General features: G+C 39.2%; 1 protein-coding gene across 1 annotated transcript in view; it reads left to right on the top strand.

Annotated features, from left to right (window-relative positions):
• Nucleotides 1-16325, top strand: part of DNAH5 (dynein axonemal heavy chain 5) — a 200866-nt gene that overhangs the window by 171334 nt on the left and 13207 nt on the right. The window contains exons 69-75 of the mRNA XM_065873626.1: nt 1194-1315; nt 4139-4288; nt 7082-7327; nt 10089-10308; nt 11939-12144; nt 12788-12991; nt 14769-14984. Of these exons, the coding sequence (XP_065729698.1) occupies nt 1194-1315; nt 4139-4288; nt 7082-7327; nt 10089-10308; nt 11939-12144; nt 12788-12991; nt 14769-14984 (1364 nt within the window). The remainder of the gene's footprint in view (nt 1-1193; nt 1316-4138; nt 4289-7081; nt 7328-10088; nt 10309-11938; nt 12145-12787; nt 12992-14768; nt 14985-16325) is intronic.

The following is a 16325-nucleotide window of genomic DNA, read 5'->3' as shown; positions in this document are numbered from 1 at the left end:
TTGGTGTGACAGTTTTCAACACAGTGGCATTGTCCTTAGGTCTTTAACTGCTTCCTGGTGTTCAAGCAATCTGTTTTGCTTTCATAAGCTAATATTTTCACTGAAATGGCTTCACTTACCTCTTGTTCCACTTACCTTGGACGTCTACTAAGATGGATTTGGCAAAAGACAGCAATTTCTTGGGGTCCATGGTACCTGAATAAAGTAGAGATTGGCTCAGTAAATATCTTGAGTATTATTACTTGTTTATGACCTGCTCTGTTCAAAAAAAGATTGTAGCCAAATGGATTGGTTATATCTTTCTAAGAATTATGGTTAGAGCGTATTTTCCCTGAAACATTTTAATAGATGTTATTTATTAAACAGTATATTTTATCCTATAGAAGATTTGCTAACTCTTTCTTTGACTTAAAATATGATTGTTCACACATTTAATTTTTCTGGGATGGGCAACAATAACTTTTTAGACTGTCATTTATTTTCTGGCGCTGTGAGAGTTATATGAGTTATGTGAGCGTAGGTAAATCATCAGCAAAAAGATAGGCGTCAGTACCAAACGGAAATGTTTGTTGTGGGTAGATTGATGAAAAATAAGTGACATAGCACAGGGCCCTTGGGTGTGCTCAAAATGGATGTAAATAATACACTGATTTATAGAAGAGAACCCTTCAAATGCAAGTAGTGCTACTAACAGTTCTAGATAAATTATCTCCTTAAAATGAGCTTGTGCCAATATTTGGCAATTCTTAATGCTGACAATAGCTGCTCATTTAGTGACCCTCTGCTTTGTCCTTGATCCTGTTTTGAGTGCTGTACACTCACTTTATATATTTTCTGCCATTATCACAACACCTAGGCTTCATTATTCCCATTGTACATATTTGGAAACAGAGTTCCAGACAGATGAGCTGGCTCGTCCCAGACCTTGGCCAGGTGGAGCTAAGACAGAATCCACCACTTCCCTAAATCCAAAGCTATATTATTGATCCTTAAATGCGTTTTTCTAAAATCATCTATTCCTTTATTAAATGTTAAAGCTTGTTCATCACTATGACTTATATTTCTGAGTTTAATAAATGTCCAGGTAGTAAAAGAATTGATATTAAAATAGTTTCAGCAAAAGTTTTTTATAAAGAGATTGTTTTACAGTAAAGAAAGAAAAATTTAATAACTTAATATGTTTAACTTGAAAGGTGGTGCCTCGTTGGACTTGAAAGCCTGTCCTCCTAAACCATGCAGATGGATCCTGGACATGACCTGGCTGAATTTGGTGGAACTGAGCAAACTTAGACAGTTTTCTGATGTCCTTGATCAGGTAACTTGTGCTTTGAGTAAACTTATGATAATGTCACAATGAGCAGCTTCCTGATTTATCATTTGGCTACACTACTTGGGGAAGAGAGAGATTTCTTTGTCACTCTTAAAATGGTATGACCAGTGCTTGACTTTCCTCACTGCTCACTCATACTCTGATAAAGCACACTCCATCCATGGCAGGCTGGTCTTGCAGGAAGAAATTAGTTACCTAGGAAGTTTAACCAACGCTGACCTGGATGATATGTCAGTATCACCAACTGGAGACCCACGAGTGGGAAAACAGGTTCAATTAGATTAAATGATTAGATATGATTAAAAGGTTTTGCCATCTTTCTAAAGATCAAATGAAAAGTAATAAGAACACCCTTCCTCTAAGTAATAAATATCCATTCTTACCTCTTGTTTCTTCTTCCCCTCCTCCTTATACTGCCTTAGCTAGGCATCTGGGTCTGAATGTAACACAAACACCTGGCCTTTTATCTTTAGAAGTCGTTGTCCTTTCATAAGCAGCAAGTTCCTGATGAATTGTGTATATATTGGTATTATGGAACTTGGGTATAGAAAGTTGAATTGGGACAAGCCAGGAAATAGCTTCTTGAGAATCTGATGACCAGCGAGAAGCTGCATGGACCGCAGGGTGGCTTTCTTCAGCTGCCAGATGAAGGCTCTTTTTCACCAGAAAATGTCTTAACACTGGTTCTTCTTTTTTTTTTTTATCATTAAAGTATAGTTGATTTACAATGTTACGTTAGTTTCTGGTGTACAAGAAAGTGATTTAGTTGTGCATATATATACATATATTCTTTTCCATTAGGGTTTATTACAAGATATCGACTATAGTTCCCTGTGCTTTACAGTAGGACCTTGTCGTTTATCTATTTTATATACAGTAGTTTTTATCTGTTAATCCCCAGCTCCTAATTTCTCCCTCCCCCACCCCCTTTCCCCTTTGGTAGCTGTAAGTTTGTGTTCTATGTCTGTGAGTCTGTTTCTGTTTCATAGATAAATTTATTTGTATCATATTTTAGGTTCCACATATAAATGATATCATATGGTATTTGTCCTAATGCTCTTTCTTGACTTTGCCAGTTTAAGTTGACTGGAAGCTTAAGCTCTGCTATATTTTTATGTTTTGGCTTACACCTGGTGATTACCGTGTAATTAGGGTATAAGCCATTCTTTTGGGTTAAATAGCTTTTTTTGGGGGGGAGATTTTAATGCATTCTAGCTTGTTCCTCCATGGGATGACTCCTAGTGACCTTTCCTGGACCATTATCAGTTATTGAAGTAGCTGTCTTCTGGAGATTATATTGTATACCTGAAATCCCTCCATATTATGTAGTCTTTCATGATTGAAAGAGGTTATTTTTTAATTTTTATATGATATTTTCTAAATATGAACCCAAATGGTTTTTCCTTTGATTAGATCTCCAAGGAAAACACTTGGGGCTTTAATCAAAGGGAATATACCAGAGAACATAAGATCATGTTTATCTGCAGATGTGATTTATTCTATGATTTTGAGATGCTTGCCCATATAATGCTTGCCTCTCTTTGATTTTTTTAAGCTTCAAATGATAATGGACTGTGTTTTTTTCCTTTATCAGTTGCCTCAAGGAAGCAAGTGTGATTATTCATTTGATGCTGATATTAAGTGGTGTATTTCAAATTACTGTAGATTAATAAGAGTATTGACCAAGAGACTTCAATAATATACATGTATTAAATGTCTTCTTTTGTTCCAAGAATGGTCCTGGGAAATGAGGAAACATAAGTGAATGAGACTTGGTTCTTTTTTTTAAAAATAAATTTATTTATTTTATTTTGGGACTTCCCTGGTGGCGCAGTGGTTAAGAATCCGCCTGCCAGTGCAGGGGACCTGGGTTCGAGCCGTGGTCCGGGAAGATCCCACATGCCGTGGAGCAGTTAAGTCCATGCACCACAGCTACTGAGCCTGAGCTCTAGAGCCTGGGAACCACAACTACTGAGCCCATGTGCCACAACTACTGAGCCCGTGCGCCTAGAGCCCGTGCTCCGCAACAAGAGAAGCCACTGCAATGAGAAGCCCACGCACCGCAACGAAGAGTAGCCCCTGCTCGCCGCAACTAGAGAGAGCCCATGTGCAGCAATGAAGACCCAAGGCAGCCAAAAATAAAAAGATAAATAAATAAATAAAATAATAAATTTATTTTTGGCTGCGTTGGGTCTTCGTTGTGCGCGGGCTTTCTCTAGTTGTGGCGAGCGGGAGCTATTCCTCATTGTGGTTCACGTTGCAGTGGCTTCTCTTGTTGTGGAGCACGGGCTCTAGGCGCACGGGCTTCAGTAGTTGTGGCTCGAGGGCTCTAGAGAGCAGGCTCAGTAGCTGTGGCGCATGGGCCTAGTTGCTTCCCGACGTGTGGGATCTTCCTGGACCAGGGATCGAACCCATGTCCCCTTCATTGGCAGGCAGATTCTTAACCACTGCGCCACCAGGGAAGCCTGAGACTTGGTTCTTAGTCATAGGGGATCTCATGGAGCAAAACAGATTTCCTTAAAATAATGAAAATGAATTTCCATTGATTTCTCTATTCTTTGCAGATTTGTTCCCACAAAGTCATAGAAGAAATTCCACAACCCAGGGCTCTCCCTCCTTTAAGAGGGAGCCAGAGGCTGGTGTTAGTACAGACTGACTTTAGAGCAAATCACATTTGATTTTAGACTCTCAACTTTTTGGTGCATTCACACATGCCTGGAATGGTCAGAAAGAGAAAAAATATCTATGAATGCTTACTGAAAGATTTTTCTGTGGTGTGGCACTTTTCTTATCCCCTGGTATTTTCAGATATCAAGAAATGAGAAAATGTGGAAAATTTGGTTTGATAAGAAAAACCCTGAGGAGGAACCCCTTCCAAATGCCTATGATAAATCTCTAGACTGCTTTAGACGTCTTCTCCTTATTAGATCCTGGTGTCCCGACAGAACCATTACCCAGGTAAAAAGTACATATTTTAAAAATAGGAGAATAGGAACATTTCCTTTTAAATTTAAAAGAATATTTAAAATATTAATCCCAATGAGAATTTTTGTGTAGGCTTCTGTGTAATTTTCTAGCAATACAATTTTGAAAAATGGAAAAATAAACAACAAGTAAGTGTATGGAGGTGTATATTTGGGCTAAGTGATTTAATAATTTTCTTTGGTCTAAGTGATACAACAAGAGTGAATGAGGAAACTATGTAAGGTGGTTATATAGGTCTAATGTGAAGGTAATGCATTGTTTTTCCATATCATTTTTATATTAACTCAAAAAAGATATGGATACTCCATTTTGCTAGTAGTAAAGTGATGTTTCTTAAATAGAAAGACTGCTCAGATACTGGGGAGGGGAGAAGAAGACTACAGGGCAGTATAGCATCCCCAAATCCGTAGCCATTACACCAGGATGTGTCACAAACCTCGATGTGAGAAAGAAGGTTTGCCTAAATTTCTTTGAATGATACATATGGTTTAAATGTAAACCCTGGCTCTACAAGATCCATCTTTTCAAAGACTTTTAATCTGTTGGCCTTACCGTCATGGAAATTTACCCATGAAACAGACTTGTGGTGTCTTGCCTTCACAGCTAAAAGTTGAACTCTACTATTCACAGACATTGATTTTTGTTTTTAAGGACTTCTTTAAATAAGTCATAAAATAGCAGTAGGCTGGGGTTTCTAATAGAATGTAGGAATTTTTCCCCTTCACTCTCCAGAGGGAGTGTTAGAAACATACGGAGTAACCACCTGGGTACTGTGGAATCATGAAAACAACTAGATTCAATCATTTATTGTGAAAAGAAAAATGAGTTTTGCAACTCAGGGCACTGAGATCACCCTTCCTTTGGTTTTTCTTCTCAACTTCATTACTTTTATCCTGCCCAAATGAATTGTCAAACAGTCGCCTTATTTAAGGGGAGTGTAGAAGTTTCTCTTCTTTTCCCCTTCCTTCTCTCCTTCCTTCCTCCCTCCCTCCCTTCCCTCCCTCTCTTCCTTCCTTCCCTTTTTATATTTTTCATGACACTTTATTGGGCTCAGTGCTGAAATGTAAGTGTCTCCCACCCCTTTGTAACTTTGTCATCTTCATTCTGGCCTCTGTCACCCTTAGGCTGATGACAGCCATGTCTTTCTAACTGGTCTCCTGTAGTTCATTCTTGCCCACTCTAGTCCATCTTGTATATTCTAGAAGAAACAGAAATATCACTATGATATTCCTTTAATGGCTTCCCATGGCCCTTATGGTAACACCCAAGTCTTAAGCAAGATCTAGAAGGCCCCTTGGAAAAATGTTCTCTCCTCTGAAGTTTTTATTCTCACATTAGATTCCTTGTGTGATTTTCAACCAGAAACCATTTGGGGAAGCATATTACAAGGTCTAAAATGTGGACATATTTAATCCCCATTCCCCACAAGCAAAATCAGTCTTGTCTGTAGCATTTTGGCTGAGCATGAGTGCATGTCCAGGGACATTCAAAAGCCTGGTTGTAAGAAGAACACACTGTCAGAGGGTGTCTTGTGCTACTGCCTGTTTATGTACGGCTGTGAGCTAAGAATGGTTTTTATAGTTTTAAATGGTTGAACAAAAGCCAAGAAGAATAATGTTTTGTGATATGTGAAAATTATATAACATTCAAATTCCAGTGTCTATAAACTTTTATTGGAACACAGCCATGCTCATTTATTTATGAACTATCATTTGTTTATGCTGCGGTGGTAGGTTGAGTTGGGCAACAGAGTCTGTACGGCCACGAAGGCCTAATATATTTACTACCTGGCTCCTGATGTATGTGTAGGTAACAGTATGTTAGCTCATAGCTTGGATAGAAATGTCCAGGTGGGGTCAGTGCTGAATTCTATGGCAAGATTGGCCATTTTGAACTCCTTGCTATGCCAGAGGACAAAACACCTGGATCTTGAGAGATGCTGCAATGATGGCAGGTACCCAGGTGCCTGTGGCTGAGAAACAACTGCAATTTGTGGAACACCTGAGCATCCAGCCTTTGAAGTCCTTCCTGATCATGAAGCACACTGCCCAGTGGCTGTGATCAATGTGTAAACAAGTAGACTTTTGGAGAAGCCAAAGAACATGTCAGGCAAACTTGTAAAGTACCTTTCAGAAAGCTGTAAAAAATGTACAGGCATTTATACTCAGGTTAGAGACTTCAATACTGGATCTGGCCAACCTCGAAAAAATATTAAGAGGTACAAAATTAAGGGGTACCGTGTGATCCAAATGCAATTGGATTAAATCTTTAAAAATTAATTAATTTGATAGGTATGCAATAAATTTCACTACATAAGTAGTCACTCAGCAGTAATTATCTATTTGTTAAGTACCCATTAAATCCCAGGCATTGTACTGTTTACTTGATTACTTGAATGCATATACGTTTCCCTTAAAGCATCCTCAATAATAGAGTTGCCTAATATTTTAAATCTTTTGTATAGCATGAAGCAGCTGGTGTGTTGAAACGGGTCCCAGACAAGGAGTCAGCCATCCTGGGTTCTAGTCTTTTAAGTGGGTGATTGTGTTTTTGGCAAGTAACACAGCTTCTACAGAGTGAGGATTCAAACAAGCAAGCAAGCTAACAGATAAACCAATGAGAAAAAAGCCTCTGCCCTATTTTCCTGGCAGGGTTACTGTAGACATCATTGAGATAATCTACAAAAATGAATTTTGGAAACCACATTGAATTATGCACAAGAAGGAGTTGGAGCTAGTTTTGGTGACTCGTGTACTGTTTTGGCAGGCACGTAAGTACATCGTGGACTCCATGGGAGAAAAGTATGCGGAAGGTGTTATCCTGGACTTGGAAAAGACATGGGAGGAATCTGATCCACGGACACCACTCATCTGTCTCCTGTCTATGGGCTCAGACCCCACAGGTTCCATCATCGCCTTGGGGAAGAGATTAAAAAGAGAAACCCGCTCCGTGTCCATGGGGCAGGGCCAGGAGGTCCACGCTCGCAAGCTCCTGCAGCAGACCATGGCGAATGTGAGACCAGATGTCTCCTTTTGTGTTATGATGTTGACATTGCAGGTTATAGAATAGCGATGCAGAGAGCTTATGAATCCTTAAGAGTTTAAACTTAGGTATTGTATTCTGTTTACTAAACAGGAAAAAGCATGATATCTATTAGAAAATTTCCATGGAAAAATGGACACACTTAAAACTTTTTCTGCTGAGCCTTCACTTATGGAAGACTTGCCCAATCAGAACATCTTATTTCCTGACCAGTTTGCATAACGCTAAACCCCACTGCAGGTCCCAAACGCTCTGTAGGGTTCATAGTTCCTCCTCTCTGCCATACGCTCCAACCCCTCCAGCTCTGCTCTTGGAATCCATAACGCTCCAGAATCTACAACACCATGCCTTTCTTGGGTTCCAGAATGCATCATCTGTGCCCTGGGGTCCCCTAGGCCTGCCCCCAATCCCAGAGGCCAGGAATCTGCTATTATCCTGTGGTGGTACCAGAGGTTTTGAGGAAACCTGGCCTGTTGCCTTCCAGGTGGGTCTCCTAGAGCCCTTTGCAGCTTGCAAATTCAACAGTGTACAGAGCAGACCAAACACTAAGCTCACCCTGAAACCATTGGGTTCTAGGTCCCAGCTGCTGACTCTAGAATCTCACCACTGTGCTGCATCCTGGTCCCCTTCCCCTGGTCTGGAACTGAGCTTACTGCGTTCTGGAACCTCCATATTTACGTCTTCCATCCTCAAGCTGTGCCCTGCCCTCAGCTTTGGTGAAAGGGAGAGGTCTCTCATGTGTGCTGTGCTCTGTCGGATGCACTTAGTTTGTAGTTGGGAGGGAGAGGGCAGAAAGCACCTGATTTGAATATGTTGAGAGATGGAAAAATACATCCATGATTCAGAATCCTAGGTCTGGTCTGACACGAGGGCTTGGTGGGCCTCCATCCTGGCCTCTCCCCCGTCATCCTCCCTCCCCCTTGACTTCCTTCCTCTGCATAGTACTGTACTTAGAGCAAAAACACTAACATTCACAGGACATGGAGTTAACTTGAATTTAAAATAAATAATGGTGTAACTAATAGCTTCAGGCAACTAAATTCGAATTTAAATGGAATATTTTTAGCCTTCAATTTATCTGTGTTTTTTGTTTAGTAGTTTAATTTCAAGTAAAAAATTTTTAAAAATCTTTGTTATTATTAGCATGCTTATAACTTGTCAGAGACAATAATGTTTTATGACGGAGTGAACCAACTACCCAAGAATAGCAAAATGGATGATCTGCTCAGTAAGGACACAGAATATTCATACAGAGTGTGGCAATGCCAAAGAAACAACTTTGGCCAAAGATTCCCTTCCGTGGGTGAAGATCGAACCTTCCAAGTTCTCACCTAAGAAACTTAGATCAGGAGTCACTTGTATGCTGGATGAAAGAGAGCATCTGAAGGCTTTTTGTAGTTATGTTTTATATTGAATTTCCCTTTTTTTTGAATTGTGGATAGTGTCAATTAAATTTTCATAGGACAAAATAAATAGTTATTTATTCAGCAGTGCTATATACTTCTGAAGAAAATGTAAGGGAATATGTGACATTCCAAAATGATCAGTTTTACATGTAACTTGACTAAGATTTTATATCTGGTGCTTAGTTTGTTTCTTGGAAAGAAAAATATCTCAGGTTACACTAATCAAATCTTTACACTAATCAAATCTAAGTGATCCAAAGTCAGAGAGTCAAGAAAACAACTCGAAGTTATGATCTGGGTGTGGTAGATGATTTTGGCAAAAAATGTTCTATAGATTAGGTATTGAATAAATTATTATTTCATGACCTAAATTTTTGCCTGTGTTGCTTTATACAAGAATCTTCTTATGCTCATAGAATAATTTATACAAGAGATATGGCTTTTTATTTTCTAAGGCTCTTGCTGTTAGAGTGGTCAGATTCCCCAGAGAAGGTTCTTCCTTATTCTAGAGGGTATATACCTTGCTGCCTGTATTCTGGGAACTCAGTGGGAGAAGGAAGGTAATAGGTCTCCAAATTCAATAGGTAAGCTTTCTTTTACCTGTTTTCGGTGAGGTCCCTATACTCTTAACAGGCTGCTCTCTTCCACTGCAAACCCTGTCTGTTTTGCCTTCTAAAGAAAATCAACTTTCCACCTTCCATTAAGGAAACATGTTGGAGGTCTGGACTTTCAATCTTCTTGTATTAGTCCATCGTCTTTCCCCACTTCCAGAAGGACCTTCGTCACCTCTTCTTGAGTGTTTTGGGAGTTATATGCTATAAATCGGTTTACGTCTCAGCTCTCCCCGAACAGTCAGTTTAGGGTTCAGCTTTCTTGAGTCTGTTTTCAGTGTTATTGACATTGTCTTCACCTTCACTATCTTTGTCCTTCAGAGTTCATACCTTTAAACAAGTCCCTTCGTTGTACTTTTCATGGAATTTGGGGAGGCAGCTGAGCTAAGTGACAGTTTTCAGTCAAACATCTTTACTTGGAAGTGCCGTTATCTCTTTTTATGTTTCACTTTGGTGATGTTCATGACCCCCACTATATATTATTACTCCAGGTGGCATACTAGTATACTGTGAGACACATACATGGAAAAAGAAGAAATGTAACCTATCCCAGTTCAACATGATCATATCCTTAGATTTGACCTAGAGTACTTTAAAGGGGTTAGCGTGCTTTTCTATTAAATTTTAATTACTTAATTTCTAAAGAACATACTAATTTAAATCTCTGGGTGAAACACAAAATCGACTAATTTCCATGTACTGTTGTTGATGTAGGGAGGATGGGCACTTTTGCAGAACTGCCATCTGGGACTCGATTTCATGGATGAGCTAATGGACATAATTATAGAAACCGAGATTGTACATGATGCTTTCCGCCTGTGGATGACGACCGAGGCTCATAAACAGTTTCCCATTACCCTCCTTCAGATGTCCATTAAATTTGCCAATGAGCCCCCCCAGGGACTCCGGGCAGGACTGAAAAGAACATATGGTGGTGAGTCGAGGAATACTTCCAAGTTTACGGGAGTTCTTGTGCTTAAATTGTTTTCTTAAAGAAATTATGAAAAATGAATTAGCTAGGATTAGTTATAGGAAGTGGTGCTATGACTTAACATGATGGTGAGGGGATAGCCCCCTCTGTCCTGCTCCATGTGGAATATCCGCTGGCCGTGTTAGGGCGTCAGAGCTCAGGTTTCCACCTTATATTTTTGCTATTTCCCCACTATTGCTCTACTTTGGCCTATGCTATTCTCTGCTAGAGACTTGCCTTTCTAAGTTAACATCTAAAATGGATAATGTCGTTTATGGTCTTCGTGCTCCATACCTAACATAGGGCAGTAGCCTCTTGCAAGAGGAGAGGCTGAGTCACCATTATGGTCTCTTCTTTCATTGCATGAAGTTGTGTGTCAGGATGTCAGAATGTGAGCTCAGTTAGAAATCCGACAACGGCCACCAAACCAGACCAAAATGCCCCTCCTATCACAACTGGACCTGAGATTACTCTCTGTTCATTTGCTCCTTCTGTGTCATAGCTTCCTGTCTGAGGCTCATGGTCACAGAAAGAGTATGGACTTGGAGTTAGAAATCCTGGCTCTGATACTGCCTGAACAAATGCTTTGTTCTCTTGGGCGCTAATCACTCAAACAACCTTTCAGTTTTCTTGTGCCTAAAATAGTGATAATAAAAACTATCCAGGACAATTGGAGTAAATTTAATTTAAAATAGTGTATTTAATAATAATCATCAAGATAATAATTATTACATAGCAATCTGAAAAAATTACAAAGAAATTTTTTTGGAGTTGTCAACAAGTCTCAAATTTTTGCCAATAAAATAGATGTGGAAGGATGGTGTCAGTAAAGAAAGATTTCAAGTGAAAAAATTTATAATTATATATGCAATATAATATGTACATATATAGGAATCATAATTATTTTGGGGGAGTATACTCAGGTTGCAATGGGCTTCTTTTTTATTTTATTATTCTTTTTAATTGAGATATAGTTGCTGTACAATATTATATGTTATGGGTGTGTAATAGAGTGATTCACAATTTTTAAAGACTCTACTCCATTTATAAAATATTGCCTATATTCCCCTTGTTGTACAATATATCCTTACAGCTTATTTTATATCTAATAGTTCGTACTTTTCAGTAGCAATGGGCTTCTATATACACGATTTTAATTAATATTAAATTGTTAAAAGAGTATATAGAAGCCATTGCAACCTGTGTACATGCCCCTAGTAGTAGTAGTAGTAGTAGTAGTGATAGGTATTATTATTAGTAGTAGTTGTAGTAATAGCAGCAATATTTATTTTACTGCCACTATTCTTCCATCTCTGTTTTATCCCTGCGTTATCTTGTTAGGTTGGTCAAGAACTTGATCCATGTTAGCAAGCCCCCAACTGCCTCAAATCTCTGTGCATCTTTTTCAGAGAGGAATGCCCTCTGGGTACCCAAAAGTTAAATTATAATTGTCATATGAATATGGTAAGAGTAATTCAAGATAAGTGAAGTTTAATATCAGGAATTTACAAAAATAATTAATAGATTATAAAAGTAGTAGAAAGTAAAGATGTTTGAGAGATGATATAGTTTTTCACCTGACTGACCACAACAGGCGTGAGCCAAGACCTGCTGGACGTGAGCACTGTAGCCCAGTGGAAACCCATGCTGTATGCCGTGGCTTTCCTGCACTCCACCGTCCAGGAGAGGCGCAAGTTCGGCCCCCTGGGGTGGAACATACCCTACGAATTTAACCAAGCCGACTTTAATGCCACAGTACAGTTCATCCAAAACCACTTAGATGACATGGATCTCAAAAAGGTACTGTGCACACACTGCTTCGTGCCCCCGGTGATTGTGGACTTGGGTCCTTGAACTAACATGACCGCCCAGCCTTGGCGTTAATCCTGTAAGAGTGATGATTTTCTGTGCTGGCAAAGTCATTCTCTTTAAGTCATAGCAGCTTGGGTCACACTAGCCTCTTGATTTTAGGGAAAAAAAGGAACAAATTTTGATTATCTTTTTACTTCTCAAAGACAAGTTGACATTACAAGTAAGACAACCTAACGGGGTCTGTTGGAGGGAGGGGGGCATGGGTGAAGAAGTGTGTTTTTTAAAATCCTAAAACGTGAAAAATTTAGAGTCTAGATTACTTTTGGAGTGTGTGCTTTTTAAAGAACAGCCTCTATATTCTCAAAAAATAAACAATTTTTTTTCTTTTGAAATCAAAGTATAGAAACATATGAATGCACCAAGAGAATCTATCTCAGGTCATGATCACGAGCTTTGAGTTACCCCTCATGTCTGCCTATTTAACTTTCTTTCTGCACTTTTCGCATTACTGAGGAGTGAATAAATGAATGAGTAAATGACATTGATGACAATGATTACATGGGTGTTACTTGGCAGGGAAAATGGGGGTGAGACAGTAGTCAGTCCACAATCACTCTATAAATTTTCCCAGGGCGTCTCCTGGACCACCGTACGCTACATGATAGGAGAGATTCAGTACGGAGGCAGAGTCACTGATGACTATGACAAGAGACTGTTGAACACACTTACTAAGGTTTGGTTCGGTGAAAATATGTTTGGACCGGATTTTAGCTTTTACCAAGGATATAATATTCCAAAGTGCAGCATGGTGGATAGCTATCTTCAGTATATCCAGGTTTGTCATCTTCAGAATTTTTTGTATAGAGCAAGTATCTACAGCAAGTTGACTTTTTTGATATTTATTTGTACTGTATGTACTTCTTTGAAGATAAATTTTAATGGTGATTCATACTGAACATGGAAGGTTCCAAGCACCATAGATGCTGTCTTCATATGTTTATATTCACCTAATGATTAAACTGTTTATATTTGTTCTGAGGGTGTGTTTTATGTGAATTCCCTTCTTTCCTCCCCTTTTAATGCCCCATGAGGAATATTCTTTGGAGAGGTGATAGACTGGGCAGATTTAGAGCCAGGGAACCTACACAAATCCCCTGGAGCTCTCTACCCAAAGGCAGCCTCTAGACTCAATCTGTTCTGTTTCAATCCACTTGCATTATCCCGTGACACCTGTTCCTTAATCCTGGCCTGACGGACAGCTTATGAGTATGTTCAGGAACGCTCTCTGTAGAAGAGCTTCCTCTAAGACTGGGTTTCTCAGCCTCGGCTCCGTTGACACTCAGGGCTGGATACTTCCTTGAGTCGGGGACTGACCTGTATAGGATGGTTAGCAGCATCCCTCGCCTCTACCCACTAGATGTCAGTTTCACTTTCTACCCAGTTGTGACAACCTACAATGTCTCCGGACATTGCCAAATGTCCCTGGTGGGGGCAAAATCACCTCCAACTGAGAAGGCCTGCTCTAAGTAGGAATAGGATTTTGACAGGAGATTTGGGAAAAAATATGATTTGTCCTTCCAGGTAACTACATTTTCTGTCTCAATACCTTGAATTCATTAGATCATCATTTAGCGATCTCTTTTGCCTCTAAGATTTATCTCAGGATAAACAAAGTAAAGCGCAACAGCCCGCCAAGTGCTAAATTTACCAGTATATTTAGAGGTTCCATGATATATAAGTGTGATGAGTTTATCGTATATCACCACCCCTACACTTTTATTAATTCAAATCTACAAATATATTTGTCTTAACTGTACTATATGTGTCTTTAAATCATTAGCACCGAATAGGAAAATGCCTATGAAGGTATAAATTTAGGTATACCTGCACATTATATTTATTTACATACGCCTCATTTCACAATGAATTTGAGGTAGCTTATAAAAAGGCATTACGTAAAAAGGAATAAAATAATGGACTAGAAGGGAGGGAAACCATGAATAAAGGGAAGGATACAATTCGCACATAAAATTATACATCAAATTGTAGGTAAATTTTCTTTTTTTCAAGTAGCTGGGGGAGTATTTACCTGCTAGTTTTGCTTCTCATTTGCTGTCTGCTTTTCTCTGTAACTTTGTTGCTCTTTCAATATTTCTCGTTTTTCTTAGTCTCTGTCCTTCTCCTTGGGGAAGTACATTTCCCACCTCTGGTCTTATTGGGCCATAATTGCTAAAACTGTCATTTTTAGTAACAATTTGTTATACACCATTTATTTAAACAATTGGTTTGAATTAGACGAGACCTTCAAAAAACAAAATACCAATCCATAGTTCCCTTTCCATCTTACAAATATATTATAAAACAGGATAGTGTCTTTTTGATTGAATTTGCTTGAAGTACAGATATTAAAGAACCATGAGCCTATTATGTTGATTGTTTTTCAAGACAACTTTTGATTCTCTCCTGGAGAAATTGTTGAGGTTGCAGCCTGCCATGAATAAGACATATCATGTAAATGCTTATCCTAATAAAAGCATGCTTATTTGCTAAGACAGTGTAATTTAACTGGTACTTGTGTCAGCAGCTCTGTGCTTACGGTCTGTGTTGTTCAGAGCTTGCCCACCTACGACAGCCCTGAGGTGTTCTGGCTGCACCCCAATGCCGACATCACCTACCAGAGCAAGCAGGCCAAGGACGTGCTGGACACCATTCTGGGCATCCAGCCCAAGGATAGCTCTGGTGGAGGGGATGAGACCCGAGAGGCGGTGGTGACCCGGCTGGCTGATGACATGCTAGAGAAGCTGCCCCCAGACTATGGTCCGTTTGAAGTGAGTTGATGGCATCCTGACAAAACGTCAGCTGTGGATGTGTCTGGTTGGTTGGGGGAGTGAGGATGAAGGGAGGAGGACAAAAAATAATTTTTCTGAAATTAAAAAAAATCATTTAAAAAACTTGCTTCTTGAAGAACCAGAAAAAGAAGTGTTTGAATTTATAAATGTAATCATCTCAATCGAGAAATAATAAAGAAACCTGATGAGAACGTTAATCTTCATAATTAAATTACAAGTGTGGACCGATGGGTTAGGATTGCTTTTCTAAAACGTTCCCTGGAGACACTTCACATTGTCATTTGTTCAGAGGAAAAAAAATGTATTCTTAGAGTAAAGCATTGATTATTTAGAAAAATGTGTAATTCAGGCCTTCTTAATTTCAGGGAGTCTATAGTTATATCGTTAACTCCGCAGCTTCTTCATCTCGTGGGTTTGGAAAATTGATTTGTCTTTTTAATACGCAAGTAACTTCTAAGCAAAATTGATGATGGTGAAAGTTAATTTTTTTTGACATTTTAGCAATTATTGTGAAAAGATTTACCCTGATAACATGTTTAAGTCTTTGAGAAAAGCAAAAGTAAGTGGCTTACTTTCCATGCAGTTATGTTTTGTTTTTTTTTTTTTTTTGGCTGTACCCCACGGCATGCAGGATCTTAGTTCCCCAGCCAGGGATTGAACCCATGCCCTCTGCAGTGGAAGCACTGAGTCTTAACCACTGGACCACCAGGGAAGTCCCATCCATGTAGTCTTAAGAGATGACCTGGGCTAACCTTGTGACATTTTTGTCACAAGACCACCGTGTTTCTTTATATATTGCCCTTTCCACCTGGTTTTCAGAAGGAAGTCTGCAGCATTTTGTTACTTGAGCATCCTATTATTTTCCATGAAGCAGGCCATTTTGGGTGCTAGTACTACAGTCTGAACTCAAGGAACTGTCACCAAGGCACTCATTTCCCTTGGAAGAATCTCTGATCACTTGCTCGGAAAAAATCAATACTGCTACCAGCTTTCGTAAGCACCTTTCATTATAGTATCAGGAAAGCGGTCATTCATGTCTAACAGTGGTTGAAATATTTATAAAGCAATAAAAATGCCTTAAAAATATAATAATAATTACATCTGATCCACAAAAGACTCTGAATAAATACTTGTAAGACAGAAATGAATGGGTGGGTGGATGGATAGACGCTTTGATGGAAAAAACAGAAAGCTTTTAAAACAGAAGTCTCGTTTTTTGAGGCAGCCTTAAGAATTGTTGTGTATGTGTACACACCTGCTTGTGTGTGTCCATGTGTGTATTCGCAAGTCTTGGAGTGGCAGTAGTGAATATTTCCCAAT

Source organism: Phocoena phocoena, chromosome 3 (genome assembly GCF_963924675.1).
Source record: "Phocoena phocoena chromosome 3, mPhoPho1.1, whole genome shotgun sequence".
NCBI classification, from domain to species: Eukaryota; Metazoa; Chordata; class Mammalia; order Artiodactyla; family Phocoenidae; genus Phocoena; species Phocoena phocoena.
This window is presented reverse-complemented; position numbering and strand designations above follow the sequence as displayed.